The sequence below is a fragment of the Gekko japonicus genome, unplaced genomic scaffold (genome assembly GCF_001447785.1).
Source record: "Gekko japonicus isolate JY-2015 unplaced genomic scaffold, Gekko_japonicus_V1.1 scaffold1192, whole genome shotgun sequence".
NCBI lineage: Eukaryota > Metazoa > Chordata > Lepidosauria > Squamata > Gekkonidae > Gekko > Gekko japonicus.
In genome coordinates, this window is record NW_015159749.1 from 408,192 (window position 1) to 426,397 (window position 18,206).

An 18,206-nucleotide genomic window follows, 5' to 3' on the forward strand; every position below is an offset into this window, starting at 1 on the left:
GGGGAGAGGCAGGGAGGAAGCAACTTACCCTCCCTCTTCTCCTGCCTCCTCCTGGCTGAATGAGGGCCGGAAGCGGGGCGGCCGGAAGCAGGGGGCGGGGCTTCGTCATGTGCCCCGCCCCCGTACCTCACCCGGGGGAACTGCGATCCCCCGCGATCCCTCCTGAAATGACCTCTGATGATGGTATTTAACAGCTGCCACCAGCAGGAGGAGATGGCAACTCACAGTGAACAAACAAGGTCCGTCTGTTGGCACTCTCTTCAGTCTTTCCACAGTCTCATCCCGTCCACTAGCCCTCGACTGGGCTGAAGCTGCTTCAGACCCACTATGAGACTCAACCTTGCCTCGACAAATAAACAGAATCTCTTCCCTAGGCTTCTTAGTTATGAGGTGGCAGAGCTACTGAACAGCACAGGCAAGTGTGTGTGTGTGGGAGAACAGCTCTTTTACATTAACTTTACATTAATTGGTTTGTACGCTCCCCATGCTGCTGTTTTCCATGGAAAGATCAGCTCTATTAACTTTGGCTGAGGCCTAGTGCTATTTTTAGGTGCTTTTAAAAACACCCAGGGAGGTACCTCACACTTTTACGTGACAAAAGTTGGTTATTATTATTTTTTTTAATTTGGGGGGAGAAATATTTTCTTTAATACGTGCAAGTAAGCCAGCATGTATGTTCTCATGTGGCCCAAACGTTATAGCTTACATTAGATATTACTCAGCCCCAAGATACGGCACAAAGCATCTAGAGTAATTCCAATGCAACTCCAAACCTCTTCAGAATGGATTTGTAGTCCTAGGCAGCATGGGTTCTCCTTACAGCCACTACCCTCTTTGGACCATGAGGCCTTATCTGAATGTGGCCCTCAGCAGAGGAGGGAGGGAGAGCCTGATTCAATGGGACATGTGAGACAGTTCCTGTCATGACTCAGGTGAGGTGTCACCTGACACTGCCACCACTCTGGTTCCAGGCTCCCTTGAGAAGGTCCAGAGCACCCTCCCAAGACCTTCAGACCTCCCTTTTGGCTGAATAACAGGCGTGAGAACCAGGCAGAGTGAAACAAGGAAAAGGTTTATTTTATAGGAGGTCAAACAACAAGGTGCAGAATAATAACAGTAAGTGGGTGAAAATAAAATAAATCAAATGTCCTAACGCATATAAATATATACTGTCCCTAGCTCACTATTCCAAGTGACACTAGACTACTCATTAGGGCTGCCAAATGCCCCCGGGGGGCGGAATTTCCCCCGCTTTCGAGCCCCGATTTCCGCTCCCGCGGAATCGGGGCCCGGGGAAAACCCCGCCCCCGCGTGCGCGTCACCCAGAAGTGACGTCGCACGCTGGGGGCGGGGCCACACCATTTAAGGGGAAAACAAAGAGTTTTCCCCTCAAATGGCGTGGCCCCGTCCCCAGCGTGCAACATCACTTCCGGGGGACCCGCACGCCCCAAAGTCTCCAGGTATTTTCCAACCCAGACCTGGCAACCCTAAGGCCCAGCCTCACCTACTGCTAGCCAGGCTCCCTGCGCCTAGTAGGCCTCTGGTGGCACAGCCCATTCATGACAGTTCCCATGAACAAACCTACACAATTGTAGTTGGGATGTATTCACTACCCCAACCCAACTATCTCAGGGTAGGGAAATGTCTCTCTCAAAATATTTTCGGTGGTTGAAGTCCATATGTTTCAGAGGCCCCAGAGCCTCTTTCAAACACCCAAATCTAGATACACATTTCCACATGAGATGAGATTTTTATTTATTTGGTTTACATTCCATCTCCCCTTTTCTGTGTATTGAATAACTCACACAAGTTCTGTGTAGGAGGAAGGGGCTGTATCTCTCCATATCACTTTATGCTTCTCTGGGTAGGTGTTTTCTGGAAAAACTCAGGGGGTATTTTTTTTACCCCAATACACATTACATTTCTGCTGTAAAAAACCTACCCCAATGCAAAACACAGTGGGTTTTACGGGTGGGGGACTGTAAGAGGTAAGTGATTTTACTTTGGGAAGAACATTTAGTAATGTGCAGGTGACAATATCTGAAAAGGACAAAGTCGTAGAGCTACTTTTTTTATACATTCCTCCCCCTCCCAAAAAGTGCAATAGGGGAAGAATTTCATCGCAGAATGTATTAAAAGTGAATTTTCTCATCATGATATTCAAACAATTTACCCAAACGTCTGCTTATTGAAATATCCCGAATATAGTTCTCACTTGACCAGGCAATTTTCACACACAAAAAAAGGATGTACATTCTTTCTTCGTGTAAGCAATTGCGGTTCTGTTGGATCTAGATGCCAAAGGAAACCCACAGAGCGCCACTAGGTGCACCTGACCTTGAGGCCGGTAAAGTAGCATTACAGGACCAATGTCAAGACACATATAACACTTCTTAGCATTCACACTTACTTGAGGGAATAGCAAAGGGTGGTATCGAAGTTTGAGGAGGTCCCCAGCCCTTCATATTGTAGGCAAACACTTGGACATAGTAAGCAGTACCCTGTGGGGAAAGGGCAAGGGAGAAACAGTCACTAGAGGTAGAGGACAACCTGGAGCTCCATCCCCAGGCAGGTAAAGAGCTGCTTTAAGTTGCCCTCTCCATGATCAGCTACTGCAAAAGGAAAAGCCAAGCAGGTGTGATACCTTCTGCTGTGGCCCACAGTGTTGTAGGGTTCCTTCAGGCTAATGACTCTTTGATGACACCTTCTGTCCAGATTGGAGTCAAAGAATTTCAGAACAACCCAGATTCTTTACTGGATTCCAAGAGTATGGCACCTGTGGATGTATTACTGACTTAATTTCAGACTCTGTGGAATCCATTTTTGGTCCAAAACAATTTTAGTAGTACAAGGATCGAAGTCTGCTGAGATGACATCAATGCTACAAGCCAGGGTCTGGAGGCCGAAGATCCTGCTGTGGCCTTCCTACCACAAATGGAACACTCCTTGCTGGACTCTCCATTTTGCATTACTCATGAAAGGCAGAGTTCAGTTTGGGGCAGGAAGGAGGAAGAGGAGGAAGAAGAAGAAATTGGATTCTCAGAGCAGCTTACAAACGCCTTTCCCTTCCCCTCCCCACAACAGACACCCTGTGAGGTGGGTGGGGCTCAGAGAACTCTGACACAAACTGCTCTTTTTCAAGGACAGTTGTGCCAGAGCTTGTGACTGACCCAAGGTCCCATCAGCAGGTGCAAGTGGAGGAGTGGGGAATCAAACCTGGTTCTCCCAGATTAGAGTCCGCACACTTAACCACTACACCAAACCGGCACCAAACTGCAGCAGTGTCTGAGACTTCCAGATCCTGGCACATGATAACCTCATACCATGGCTTCCCAGGGCCCAGTTCTAGACACAATCCAAGCGAGATTAACTTTATGGTTATCCAAATGGGTATGCAGGAAATTAACCCAAAGACCACCCAGCATCATAGACTGCCTAAAAAAAATGCCATTTTCTTTTTGCTCAGCTCCTGGATAAATAATATTGCACTGCAAAGGAATGGGCTGTGATCACAGCCCTCTAAGCCACGCCAGAGACCCTCTCAACGATCCAAACTGAAAGGTCCAATTTGACTGTACCAATCAGTCCAGTTCATATTTCCAGGAGGGCTTTTTTCAAAAACTCATGGCCCAAATCAAAATTTCATTTAAGAGTCCACCCACAATCTTGCTGAGCGATACATCAGCTGCGATTTCACAACTGCCTTCAAAAACATTTCCACTGGGAATAATCTCATCCCTCTTTTCCGTGCTTGCAAAGAGATGGGAGACTTGTGGAAATCAAGCTAGCCCAAGGTCCATTTATTTCAAATGCATGTCCTGTTTGCACTCTTGGACGCTGCCCTCCACACAATGGGGAAGGGACAGCTGACAGGCAGTGTGGGTCCTGTAGTTCCCAGAGAAATAAAACGGCAGGGGTAGGGGGCAGCCCCCGGCAGCCCGTGACTTCCATACACTTGCAGGCTGGAGGGGAGTCAGTGGTTCTCATCTCCAATTAGCCATGGGGCTGGTGGAGAGGGTTTGATCTTTGCAGGTGGTGGCAGTGGGGGAGAACCAGCTTCTGATTTATAGGCTGGGGGTGGGGGTGAGAAAGAGCGCCAATGGGGGGGGGGGAAATGGCACAGAGAACAAAACCCACGGAGCACATGGCTCAGTGAATACTTCTCCTCCGCTTTCTTCGCGACACAGAGATTTCTGCCTCAAGGTACCGCCTCTTTACCGTCCAAAGCAGTTCCAACCATTCGCCACACAGAGAACGAGGAACAACCGCTGCACTTTGTATTTTGTGAAAAGTGGTGATTCAAGCACATTTCCCTTCACAGGGGCTATGCCAAGTGTTCTCTAATTTCAGCATGTGCTTGAAAAATAAGAAGAGGTAAACGGAAACCCCAAACCCCACAGGTCATTGCTCAGTGGTGCTGTGCAGGCAAACATGTCCCACAATCCATCTCTGGCAACTTCAGAGCTGGGATGTCGGTTCCGGAGACCTTACAGAGCTGCTGAGGTCCCAGCAGACGATGCTGAGATAAGTGGTCTGGCTCAGGATTCGACAGCTTCGTAGGTTCACTCACCCCACAAAGCAGATGACGGAGGATGAGCCATTTAGGTTGGAGGAAGGCTCCAAACTTTGCTGAGCGGAGCTGGTAGGAGAGGGCTGCGTTGGCTCCTCTTTGCTCCTTGGGCAGTTGCTTCTTTCTGGGTTCAACTTCTCTTCTTCTCTGCCCTGCCAGTCCTGGGTATCATCTGCCTACCCTGCAGGTCATTTGCTTAATTAATTTTGCTTAATTGAGTTAAGCAGTGGTAACCCATGAGCACACATGTCATCATCATGCTAGACACAGCATTGTGCTGTCATCGATAAAATTCAAGCAGGCTGTCATGATTACAAGGATTAGAGAGCGGGGAAGCAGAGGAGGCCAAGGGCAAAGAAGAAATGGCAAGGGAGGAAATTAAAACGGCACCATTGTGCTTGCGAGTGCTCAAAATTACCAGGAAGAGATAACATTTCCCAACACTTATGAAAGAGCATGAAATGAGGTACCCAGCTTCAGCACCACCCTAGCTTTTAGACCGCTGGAATTCTCTTCTGTGCTCAAGAACAGCTAAAGGCATTTTAACACATCTGCAAAGCATGTGCCACCCTTGCCCACAATTTTGGGGTACTTGTACCCAGAAGACCCTCTGCAGCATCCTACTTGGCTTGGCACAAAAAGCAGATACTTGCCTATAGTAAGTATTTCAAAGCTGCCAAGGAATAGAGGGAATGCTTATTAAATTTGCAGATGATACTAAATTGGGAGGGGTAGCAAATAGAAGATGGAGTCAGGATACAGGATGATCTTGACAGGCTGGAAAACTGGGCTAAAACAAATAAAATGAATTTCAATGGGGATAAATGTAAAGTTCTGCATTTAGGTAGGAAAAATCAAATGCATAATTATAGGATGGGGGAGACTTGCCTTGGCAGTAGTATGTGCGAAAAGGATCTAGGGGTCTTAGTAGACCATACACTCAACATGAGTCAGCAGTGTGATGCCATAGCTGAAAAGGTAAATGTGATTTTGGGATTCCTCAGTGGAACAGGCTTCCTTGGGAGGTGGTGGGCTCTCCTTCTTCGGAGGTTTTCAGACAGAGGCTAGATGGCTATCTGACAGCAATGCGGATTGTGTGAACTTAGGCAGATCACGAGAGGGATGGCATGAAGGGTTGCCTCAGTGCTTTGTTCTGTAGCCCAGGGAAATGCTGATCGCCACTTTGGGGCCAGAAAGCAATTTTTCTCCAGGCCAGTTTGGCTGGGGATCCTGGAGGGTTTTTTGTCATCTTCTGGGCATGGAACAGTGGTAACTGGGTGTGTGTGTGTGGGGGGGGAAGCATTTGTGAATTTCCTACATTGTACAGGGGGTTGGACTAGATGACCCTGGAGGTTAAGGCGCTTAGGGCGCTTAGGGCTCTTTAGCTTGGAGAAACGACGACTGAGGGGTGACATGATTGAGGTTTATAAGATTATGCATGGGAAAGAGCAGGTAGAGAAAGAGGTACTTTTCTCCCTTTCTCACAATACAAGTACTCGTGGGCACTCCATGAAATTGCTGAGCGGTCGGGACTCTGGGGCAAGTGATGCTCTGTCATCTTGGTGCTTGGGGGGGTCAACAGTGGGAGGGCTTCTAATGTCCTGGCCCCACTGGTGGACCTCCTGATGGCACTGGTATTTCTGGCCACTGTGTGATACAGAGTGTTGGACTGGATGGGCCTTTGGCCTGATCCAACATTGGCATCTCTTATGTTCTCTTATGTTCTTATGTCCCTTCCAACTCTATGATTCTAAGCTGGGAGAACCTTCGTCTAGAACCCGTGCTAATTTAATACATCCAAGTAAGGTTTTTGTTGTTGTTTATATTGGAGAGAGAACATTCGGACATACAATCTTCCATCGGCAGTCTCAAATGCCACAACCAATGGCATTCACCAGTGTCTAGAACCCGTGCTAATTTAATACATCCAAGTAAGGTTTTTTTTGTTGTTTATATTGGAGAGAGAACATTCGGACATACAATCTTCCATCGGCAGTCTCAAATGCCACAACCAATGGCATTCACCAGTGGCATTCAAATGCCCCAACCAGTGGCATTCACATGCATCTTCTGAACACATGGTCAAGCACAACCAGTCCATGGACCCACACTGCCTCATCAAGCAACCTCTTACTGAGCTCTCCCTCCATGCCATTGGGGAAGCACTGGCCCCTGTGACCTATGGCTTCTGTACCTCCACCCTCTTGGCCTCCTTCACCAATGACTGTTGGAGGGAAAAAAACCTGCTGTGCTTTCTGACAAGCCAATCACCACACAGGGCTGAAACTGGGAGAAACCCCTCCCATCGGGAGTCACCCCAAAAGGCTAGTTGCCTTCGTGCCTCCTGAGAAGAACTTCTTCCCATCAGTGCAGGCTGGCTGCCCCAACCATGGAGCGCTGGAGGAAGGGCTGCTTTTCCGAGCACAGCTCTAACACAGCATTTCCCAACCTAAGGAGCTGGGTCCTGGGCTTTGGCAGGTCCATTGATTTGCACATGCTTGTTTGTTTTCTGTCTCAAGTGAGTCACCCAGGCCATGTCAATTTGGACTTGTGGGCAGGGTTCCCTCTAAGCTGAGTTCGCGTGAGCCAGCTCACAGTTTTTTAGCCTCCAGCTCACAGATTTTTGTCTTGGCTCAGGAAGGAGGGCTCCAGAGCAAACTGATTTGTGCAGCAGCCAAATTGCTCGCTCACACCTTTAATGCCAGCAGCTCACAAAGTAGAGTTTTTGCTCACAGGACCCCACAGCTTAGAGGGAGCATTGCTTGTGGGTTACGATGTCAAAGAGGTTGGGAACCGCTGCTCGGGCAGACCATTTGGGTTTGCTAGCAGTAAAGCTTGTCTTTGTGCCCCAGGTAGCGGGATGGAAGCACAAGCCGATTGCTCTTATGCAAGGTCCAAAGGAGAACGTGGCAGAGGAGGACACAGAAGTGTGTGTGCGTGTGTGTGTGTGTGTGTGTGTGTGTGTGTGTGTGTGTGTGTGTGTGTGAGTCTTCAATTCCCTGCTTGGGTCTGTAGCAGAAGAAATCCCCGCCCATGCACAGGGCGAGGGCTAGCAGTCCTGTGCACCATATCCTTATGGGCTAAAGCAAGCCACCAGTCTTGCCTCCGTGAGAATCCTGGGGGTGTGCAAGGAAGTCCTAATCCCTGGAGTGTAGTCCTTAAGGAAAGTAGACTGGGAATGGCGTTTGAATGCCTGCGTGTGACCTGACGCGAGATGGGGCAGAGTGGGTCACCGCAGCACGGCCTTACGTTTGGGCAACCCAAAAGAAGCCAACTGAGAGCAGAGGGAGGGTTTTCCATGCCTTCGAAGGAGCCACTCACTCACCGAGACGAGGCCGCGGATGGTGACATGGAGGTTTTTCAGCTTGTCGATCACCATCTCTCCCAGCGGCGGGGAGAAGGTGGGGGAGCAGCTCCACTCGACTGCAAACAAAGAGAGAAGCACAGCCACGCTGTCAGTAACCCTGGGTCTTTCATCAGCAAGGAGAAGGAGGTAGCGCTTGGCAGGCAGACAGGGCTAGATTAGAGAGCTGGGCTGCCAGGGATGGACCAGCTGCTGCGAGGGGATTGACTGTGAAACTGAAGAACCAGCTACAGCAAGGCCAGCTGTGCAGGCTGGGAAAATGTCTGAGAAAAAAAAAAAGGAGCGGAAGAGCTGCGGGGGGGGGGAGGTGTAAACTGAAAGAGGGAGCAACAACGGGGCACACCTTTCCCATATTCAAAGGACACCCCCCCCCCCCGTTTGAACTTGCAATGCAATAGCTGCATGTTGCCGGACCAAGAAGCCTCTCTGGCTAGGGTGACCTCCGCTGCCTAACTCAGCAGAGAAGACGTCCATCGTCCACACAGGGAAGGCAAAAGGCCGGCTCGTGAGATGGATGAACGGACAGACTGATGAACCCAGAGATAAAAGACAGCACAGAACAGGTGGACCAAACAAAGGCAGTTGAGAGAGAGGGGGTGGGTGGATTGGTGGGAAATAGACAAAGTAGATTAAGGGGCAGGATTTGGTGGTGACTGGGAAAAGGAACATTCTTCTGAAAGCCAACATGATGACAGGATGCACAGGGTTTAAACGGATGGGAAATCTATGCTGAGGGGAGCAGGTGTTAAAATTAAAAAGGGACATGTTTGTATGGGATCCAAACAGCAACTGGAAGAGGGGACAGAGTTATGGCGCTGGACTCTGGGAAGGGGAAGGGATGACCAGGATGAAAGGTGACTTGGCCCGGTGTGGAACCGCCAGCATCTGGACACTGAAAACAAGCCAATCCTACTTCTTTCCTGACCACATTACTCAGGAAAGGTTGAGCCTCTTTCTGCGAAAACTCCGGAGCGGCACGTGGTGGCAAAGCAGGGAGAGGGATTCAGCGAACAGGGCTGGACTGGGCAAGGAGATGGCACACTTTTCTGCGCATGTGTTTCAGTGTCCACCACTGGAAACCTTTTGCCAGTCAATTCCATAGACCATTTTAAGCAACTGGAGAGAAAACACATCAACTCAGTTTTAAAGAGTGACTTCAAATGCAACATTAGAAATAGGTTGTCCATGATGGGAGGACGCAATCAGTGACAAGAGGAAGAGAGGGACAGGATCTGGGGCTTGCACATCACTGGGAACTTGGGGGAATGCACAAGCATGAAATGGTGAGCGGGGGTGGGGGAGGTCCTCTCTTCTATCCCCTGGAACCCCAACACAGGTTTGATCTAGTTTCTGAGCTTTTAGGCACAGCAAACACAGAAATCTTCAAACTGTGTCTACAGTCATAAGGGGTAGAAGCTTGTTCATTATGAAATCAAAAGCTGACATTCAATAAACCACCATATAATGTGATAGACAGCTGTACTAAATGTTAAATGCTGATTTTTACATCAATGGACTATGACGATGTAGTTCTTTTGAACTTCTTTTTAACTATCACTCTTTTCGGCATCTTTGGTAGCTGCCCATACATCGCCAACTTCAAAACTATTTGTTTGCTTCCTTTATAGCCTGCCTTCCTCGTTGACACTCAAGGTGCATGGTAAATCAATACAAAAGTGGATCTCTATCTATTCATGAGCACTCCAGGAGGCAACTGGGTAGGGTTTCCCGTCCGAGAGGAGACAAAAATCAGCCAAGCAGGCCCTCAAGGTAAAATGCTGGGGAGCTATTGCCCTTAGTGACCCACAACATTACCTTTGTATTTGGTGACCACAGCCGAGTTGACACTCAGAGGCTCCTGGAAGACGACTTCCACAGAAGTGCTGCTGGCCACGGACAGGTGAACATTCGTGGGTGGATCTGGAACCCCTGAGAACAGAGAGCGTAAATGTCAGCGAGGAGGACACGTCCAAGTGTAGAAGGGCCTGTGCGGCAGGAATGATTGGTTTCTAATCCGAATGATCATATGCAGAGAGACAGCCCCAAGAGGTGAGGCGGAAAGACTCAGGCCAGCTCCCTTTGCAAAAGGGCGCCTGAGAAGGGGAAGGTATTGAATTCTGCATGTAGCGTGCACGTAAGGGAGACTGAATCAGCACAAAGAGGACAGAATAAAAGACTGCGTTTTCTGTACTTCCCCGCAGCATTAGACATGGCTGCAAATGGGGCTGTACAGTCAGAAAGAGCAGACTGGCTGCACCAAAACATTTCTTTCAGCGAGGCTCGGCAGCTGGGTCAGCCTTCATGCTTAAGAACTCCCTGTGCCTGTTAGGAAGGATTTTCCCTTTAAAAAAAGATTACATGGCTTAAAGGCAGAGCAGTGTGGCTTTCGCCTACTAGTGCTTGGAGCCATCTGAGTTTGATTCTACTGAACACCAAAATTATTAACATGCTTTGACATGGTGAATTGAACTGAATTACTTATTACAGTCAAAGACCAGCACACTCCTGATATGGCAAACTTTGACCCCTCTTCTGTGGCCCAGCACTGTCTTCTAGGAAACCTTCTTCCGCAGGGCTATTTTTGGGCAGGAACGCACAGGAACGGAGTTCCGGCTGGCTTCAGAGTTGGCCACACCCACTACAGCCAGCCAAAACCTCTGCGTGCCTGGCTACAGAGGGAAGGCCTGGAGAGCGACTCCCCCTGGCGATTCTGAGGCAGGCGGGCCAGGGGGGACCTGGAAGGATTGGGGAGGCATTTAAATGCCACCCCGTGCCTTACCTTGCCTGTCTAAAGGCTGGCTTGTCCGGGCGCCCCGCAGTCGCAGGGCACCCAGACAAGCCAAGGGAAGGCTGCCTTCCCTTCAAGGGGCGGCTTGCCCGGGCTCCCTGCAGCTGCGGGGCGCCCGGGCAAGCCAAGGCAGGCATGGGGTGTGGCCTAATAGGCTAACGAGCTGTGCTGTTGGGTGTGGCCTAATATGCCAATTGGTTTCTGCTGTTGGGTGTGGCCTATTATTCTAATGAGTTCCTGCTGGGCTTTTTCTACAAAAAAAGAGCCCTGACAGGAACTAACGCAAGCACACCAAGCACACTATTTTTTATTATGATGACGATTATTGCTCTACTGAGCACGAGAAAACCCTGTCCCGAGGAGCTGACCATCTATGATTTGACATAACCAAGTGAAGCCAGGGAGGTGGAGGCAGGGATAAAAAAAAACGAAAAGGAAGGAAGGATGAGAGGAGCAGCCGTTCCAGTCGGTTACAGCCAGAACATGCAGGCATCTTCAGGACCAACCCATTTTTATTCTAGCATAAGCTTTTGTGGAGTAGGGCCTACTTGTCAGTCCAATGACTCATCACTCAGGGTTAGTTTCATTGAGGAACGGGGGACTACCGGGTTGTGTCGAAAGTCCGGTTTTGAGGAGGGAGTTGAAGGACGAGATTCTGGGAAGCTATTCTAGGCAGAAGGGGCAGGCATTGGAATCACTTCTTTGGGGTCCCGAGGAGGGTGAACATGGCCCCAGCGAGGAGTTTTTTAGGCTGCTTCTCTATTTCAGGACTTCCCCCAATCACAAGGCTTCCCATCCTGACCCCCCTGCAGTCAACACACTCCTTATTCCTTCCTCTGATCCCCTTGGGTGGGGAGGGTGGGGGGGGGTTTTCTGTGCCCCGCCAGAGACTCACGGGCATGCTCAAAGCCGGCACTCATGCGTTTGTAAAGCCGGTAGCGCCATTCCCAGGACTTCAGCTGCTTCTCTTTCTCCGAACAGTCTGCGTTGGGCACCTCGTTCACCACCTGGGCAGTGAGATCGTTGACCCGCTGTTCGGCTTCCTGGACCAGTGTGGACAGGTGCAGTGCCCGGCTCTCCAGACTCACGACTGGGGAAAGGGGAGGGGGGGGGGAGAAGGAAAAAAAAACACAGCTAAGCTGATGCACAAGAACAGAGGAGGAAGGAGACGCATGCTTAGGAACAGACCTGGCTGAAGGCCCCCAGAAGGGATCCTTTATGCTTTTTTACTGAGAAGATCCGCTAGAAAAACCTCACAGACCCGAGGAGCACACTTTGATACAGTCCCTGCCCCACGCGTGGGATAAAAGGCCACAGAGCTAGACCCGCCATTGCTCCTGCAGGCCAGCAAGGCTGATTTGGCTTTACTGCAGATTAAGACATTTTCAAAAGTGTCCCCACTCCTCAGGAATTCTGCAGCTCTCTAGGGGACCAAGTCCTCTCTACGGCCAGTACATCTTTGCCGGAAGGATCAAAAGGCATCTGCCAGTTCAAAAATGAACCTTACAGTCAGCATCCAAACTGCATTATGCCGTTTTGCCTCCAGCACAATATAATACCTTTCAGGAAGACCCCAGAAAACAAGGTCTGCTGTTTGGCAATCCCCATCCTGCTCCTGGTATCTAATGACAGAGGAGCCTTCCTACCCTCCACTACCAGCATCACCATTAAGCTGGTCAGCGGCACCAAAATAAGCATTTTGCATTGACTGCAGACACATGCCTCTGCTTGCCCTGCTGCTCGTGGCCTTTGGCAGGCAGCCATGTATCAGCGAGGGCAACCGCAGCAGTAAGGGAACTCAGCCATCCACAGCTGAGCATCCCCATGACATAAAGAGTCCCATGACCACACCGATTGGCCAGGTTTGTCCGTCTGTCTTGACTGGTCGCCGTTTGAAAAGTCCCATATGTATACGGCAGCACACGACCCATAGCTAAAGTGCAACTTTTGCAAGTTGCCTGCATAAGAGACTTGCCCCTCCTGAGCCAACAAGTGTTCAGAACAAGAGAAGATGCGCGTACGCACACACGCACAGCTTGCTCTCTGTTCAGTGGAACCTCTGGGCTTCCCTGGCTCCTATGGCCAGACGGCAAAGACATACACTCCTCCCTCAAAGTTCACTAGCTCCTTTCACTGCACACCCTGCCAGCTAGGCCTGTGGCTACTCGCTGTGTGGGCCACCCAGCAAGCAAGAGACCCCAGTGGCTGTATCCAGCACAACCTATTTAGAGTGTGTGTGTCTGAAAGCTTGTGGGACAGAGTGCTAATAAGTACTTATTCAAAGTCACTCCCCTCTTATGCTCTCCCATTCACAGGAATGTCTCCACTGAACGAAAGGGGCATTCTACTTCTGACCTGAATGCCGGCACTGCCGCGAAGAAACCATTCGTTTCTTCATGAGAAGTGCTATCTGCAAATAATTAGCAGCCAGACATTACCCTGCTGCTCTGAGCTGGTCGCCAGAGGTGAGATGGGAGTCTCTTCTTCATCTTTACATTTCTCTTCACCTGATCAGACAAGTTTGAACATTTCAGACAGCAAAAGCCAAGTCAAGTCAAGCAGGGCTATTCCAGGAAGACACTCTTCTGAGGTGATTCAGTCATTCATTTGACGTGGGGATTCCAGTAACACAAGAGAATCTACTCATTCCCACTTCTGCTGCCCTGCTTGTCACTATATGCAGTTCAGAGAATCTCTTCCTTAGAACATGCCACTAAGGGCTGCAAAGGCAGAAGAGGGTAGGATCATCTCTGCTTATGGTTCCATCGGTGCCTCCCCCTTCCATTGTCACCTATGGTTAGGATGACAGATACCTGCAGTTTCTCTGGAATCTGCTCCTGTGACTCACCTTGACAGTGGGCTTTTTAATACTACCATGGTCTGAAAGCTACACTGTTGGATCTCATCTGTTCCAAGACACTCAGCCCCTCCATGCCCAGAAAGCGCTCCCATACCCCTAACCCTTCCACAGTAGAGAAGAGTTTGGTAGGTATGACTTCTCACATCAAAGTGTCACAGCAATAGGAGAAGCTTTCGGGAAGCAGGGGAGGAAATGGAGAAGTCCCTGCTAGCTGGCCAGCAGCAGCTCAATAAGGTCTGGCTGAGTTTGTTTATCCTCTGCTACAGGTACTTACTCCTGCCAACCTAGCAGTTCGAAAGCAAGAAATTGCAAGTAGATAAATAGGGACCACTTCGGTGGGAAGGTAACAGCGTTCCGTGCGCCATGGTGTTTAGTCATGCCGGCCACATGACCACGAAAACATCTTCGGACAGCGCTGGCGCTTCGGCTTGGAAACGGAGATGAGCACCGCAACCCTAGAGTTGGATTCGACTGAACACCTTAGAGACTAACAAAATATGTGGTATTACAGGTACTTAAAGGCTGGGTGTGACCAGAGGCATGAGCCAAAGGACAACAGCCAAAGAGCTCTTTCCATTCAACCTTTAGGCTGAGGCAGTAGAAAAGAGCAAGAGTCCAGTAACACCTTAGAGACTAACAAAATATGTGGTAGAGTAGGAGCTTTTGTGAGTCACTGTGCACTTGCTCAGATACAGCTAGAATGGGAGTCCAACTGTCCTATTTATTGGAATGACTGAGGGTCAGATCCTACAGAAATCAAGAGCCTCAAGGAAGATCTGTTACTAGAGAGACTCAGAGAGAGGGAGAGAGAGAGAGGGAGAGAGAGGGAGAGAGAGGGAGATGCTTTGTGTTCACACACACCCCAACCCGTTTCTCTACTGTATTCCAATTTTTTCCATCATAAGCCATTTTGGGTCCTCATTGGGGAGGAAAGGAGGATACTTAAAAATAAACAAATAAAGAGCCAGTGTGGTGTAGTGGTTAGAGTGTCAGAAAAGGCTCCGGGAGACGTGGGTCCAAATCCCCATTCTGCCACATGGAAGCTCGCTGGGTGACCTTGGGCCAGTCACACTCTCTCAGCCTAACCTATCTCATAAGAACATAAGAGATGCCAATGTTGGATCAGGCCAGAGGCCCATCCAGTCCCACATTCTGTGTCACACAGTGGCCAGAAATACCAGTGCCATCAGGAGGTCCACCAGTGGGGCCAGGACATTAGAAGCCCTCCCACTGTTGACCCCCCCCCCCCAAGCACCAAGATGACAAAGCATCACTTGCCCCAGAGCCCCTATCTATACCTTGTGGCTAATAGCCACTGATGGACCTCTGCTCCATATGCTTATCTAATTCCCTTTTGAAGCCGTCCATGCTTGTAGCCGCCACCACTTCCTGTGGCAGTGAATTCCATGTGTTAATCCCTCTTTGGGTGAAGAAGGACTTCCTCTTATCCGTTCTAACCTGACCGCTCAGCAATTTCATGGAGTGCCCACGAGTGAGAAAGGAAGAAAAGTACCTCTTTCTCTACCTGCTCTTTCCCATGCATAATCTTATAAACCTCAATCATGTCACCCCTCAGTCGTCGTTTCTCCAAGCTAAAGAGCCCTAAGCGCCTTAACCTTTCCTCATAGGGAAAGTGTTCCAACCCCTTTATCATTCGAGTTGCCCTTTTCTGCACTTTTTCCAAAGCTATCTCGCAGGCTTGTGGGGAGGATAAAATGGAGGAGAGGCAAACTGAACAGAATCTGCCGTCCCCGTGCTGTCAGGAAACCACAAGGACCAGAGTTCCTCAAGTTGCAAAAAAAAAAGAAACAGATGGAGCAAGCTTGGAAGGGTCATGAGACAGGGCCACCAAATGGCAACTTACAGTGAGGACTCTCCTTGGCCCCTGCCAGCAGCAGTGTCTTGGCGATGGGAGCGTTGTTGGTCATGATGGCGATGTCCAGGGGCAGGAGCCCCTCGCTGTTTGGGGTGTTCAGGTCCAGCTCCTCCAGGCTGTACTGCTTCAGCAAGTCCTGTACCTTATCAAGGTCCTGCAGCTCGACGGCTTCAAAGAGGGCGGCGTTGCCTTGGAACTGTGGAGAGAAGCGGTTGCAGCATTCCGCAAGAGCAGAGCAGGTGACTCATTTTACGGGCTCATTTCATTCCTCCACTCAGTTGCTCGGGCCAAATTTAAGAAGTCCAAAGCAGGACCTCATGAATGTGTGTTGAGTGGATCAGCCGAATTAAGCACTTGCACAACGGCTTTCTTGTCTGCAACTTAAGCCATTATTTGCCTTTTACAACACACAGTGAACACGGGTGAACTGCAAACCAGTCACCTGATCTCTTCTGCCACGGACATGTCATTCCGCTCGACTCACATTATTAACTTGCCAGTCAGGACTGCCCTGATGAATTGCGAAGCTGTGAGCCTTCGAGACCAAGGACACCGAGCACTTAAAAGTCTCACTCATCCAACAGCTGCTTCCCATTCTTCTAAAAGCACAACGTGCACCCAAAGGGAATCGTTTCCCACAATAAAACGCAATCACAATGCTACACCATGTGCGCGGTACTGAACTTGTCATATTTTAAGAGGGGGAGAATGAAATTAGCAAGCAAGGCCGCCTAAAAGGGACACTGAGGAACAAATTTGCTTGAATCCTTTCTATGGAACAGAACCAAGAACTCAGTAGCAGAAAGAAGTCTGGCAAACTGGACTTGCCCAGTGCAGCACCCGTCCACCTGGCCCTTCTGCAAGCCAGACCAGCTGTTGCAACCCTTACAGGTCCAGGCCCAAGGCACAGCAGTACTGGCCAGTCCACTGTGAAGATCACAAACCTTGATCTCTGTCCCCCCCCCCCCCCCCCCCGGCCACATCTCCAAAGGTTATTGGGATGGCAACTAGAAACACGGCATTGTCCATGGGGGCTCCTCACCTGTGGACTGCCCTTCTCCTGGAGATTCACCTAGCACTTGCTCTACTCTTTTAGGGGCCAGGCCAAGGTCAGTTTTTTGCCCAGGTTTTTTCATTGTTTAAAAATTGTTGTTACAATCTGCTTCTAGCCTGAGAACAGTTTTATAGGCCTCAGTTTTTAGGCTGCTCAAGTGGTTAAGACGCTGAACTGCAGGCTGTGGAAGGTCAGTAGTTCAGCAGTTCGAGACCCGGGTGCCGCAAGACGGAGTGAGCTCCCGTCTCTAGTTCTAGCTCCTGCCAACCTAGCAGTTCGAAAGCAAGAAATTGCAAGTAGATAAATAGGGATCACTTTGGTGGGAAGGTAACAGCGTTCCATGCGCCTTGGTGTTTAGTCATGCCAGCACTGGCTCTTCGGCTTTGAAATGGAGATGAGCACCGCAACCCTAGAGTCGGATTCGACTGGCTTTCAAGCAAGGGAACCTTTACCTTTACTTTAAATGTTTTGTGCTAGGTTTTTAAATAGCATGTTAATTTTTAATGATTTGCATGCTGTTTTATGGTTTTATTGTGCTTCGTTTTTGTAAGTCTCCTCAAGCAGGTTCTCTGGAGGGGCGGCATGTAAATCCCCTAGCTCAACAAATCGAAATAAGACATTTCTTGGGGTAGACAGTCTGCCAGAATCTGAAGCAGTTGCCATACTGTGGCTAGAGAAGACAGCCCCTGTGCTCTTGGGGTTCCCTCTCAAATCAGTCTTTAACGATACTTGCCTTTCCTGTTCCCTCTAAGCTCCCTGCCATAGTGCTGCCTGGCCAATTATTTCCCACCTTATCCAAGCCAATGCTGTGAGTAAGCGAGTGGGAGAACCTCGGAAAGAGTTGAAGAGCAACATCTAAACAACCCCCCCCAACTCAATCTGAAGGGATGCACATTCCTTGCACTTCTTGTCCCGTTCTTAGAAGAGGGAAGAGGGCCAGCAGAGGAATTCTAGAGGGCAGGGAATGGCACTCACAAGGTAAGACTTGCGTAGCTTCTCCTTCTCACTCCTCCCCGTGAAGCTCCCCTCGTCAAAGGACATGTAGTTAACGCGGAATTTCCCAGACAGGTTCCGGTACAGCCTCTTGGCGGCATTTGGGGAGGAGGGTCCCGGCTGCTTCCTAGACTGAGTGAGCTGTAAGTCTCTCATTTGCTGTGTCATTTTAGGTGAGGAAGACCTAATGAAACACAAAGTGAAGAGTCAATGAGCAGACACAATTAACGTTCCCTTGCCTAGATTGGGTTACACGGGGACTGGGAAATCTAAATACTCCCAAGAATGGTCCAGCCTGAAGAAGAGTTCTGTGCAACTGAAAAGCTTCCTTCCTCGCCCTACCTGAATCACTGACCCGATACAGGGTATTGTGGAAAGTATCTACGGATCTATGTAGTCTTTTATGGCTGTATCCTTTTTTTTGTGAAAGACCATATAGCTGTGAATGTTCCATGGATCACAAAACATTTAAACTTTTGCAAAATACAAAAAAAATCTTACACAGTTAAAAAAAAATTAATAATTTTTTATTGTATCCCAATATTTTTATTACATTGCAGTTTAGTTCCAAATTTTTGATACTTCTTTTCCCATATTTTATCCCTCCCCCCTAAGGTGGCCACCATCATGTTATTCACATTACATTTTCAACCACGAGCACATTCTTTCCAACTTTTCAAATATACGCCTGTTGGCTTCCC

General features: G+C 49.3%; 1 protein-coding gene across 1 annotated transcript in view; it reads right to left on the reverse strand.

Annotated features, from left to right (window-relative positions):
• LOC107105656 (ankyrin repeat and fibronectin type-III domain-containing protein 1-like) overlaps positions 1-17,673 on the reverse strand; it is a 50,917-nt gene extending 33,244 nt beyond the window's left edge. The window contains exons 1-6 of the mRNA XM_015405656.1: positions 17,488-17,673; positions 15,447-15,654; positions 11,618-11,812; positions 9,750-9,863; positions 7,896-7,993; positions 2,411-2,501 (exon numbers count right to left, since the gene is read on the reverse strand). Coding sequence (XP_015261142.1) covers positions 2,411-2,501; positions 7,896-7,993; positions 9,750-9,863; positions 11,618-11,812; positions 15,447-15,654; positions 17,488-17,673 — 892 coding nt within the window. The remainder of the gene's footprint in view (positions 1-2,410; positions 2,502-7,895; positions 7,994-9,749; positions 9,864-11,617; positions 11,813-15,446; positions 15,655-17,487) is intronic.
• Positions 17,674-18,206: the final 533 nt, after the last annotated feature.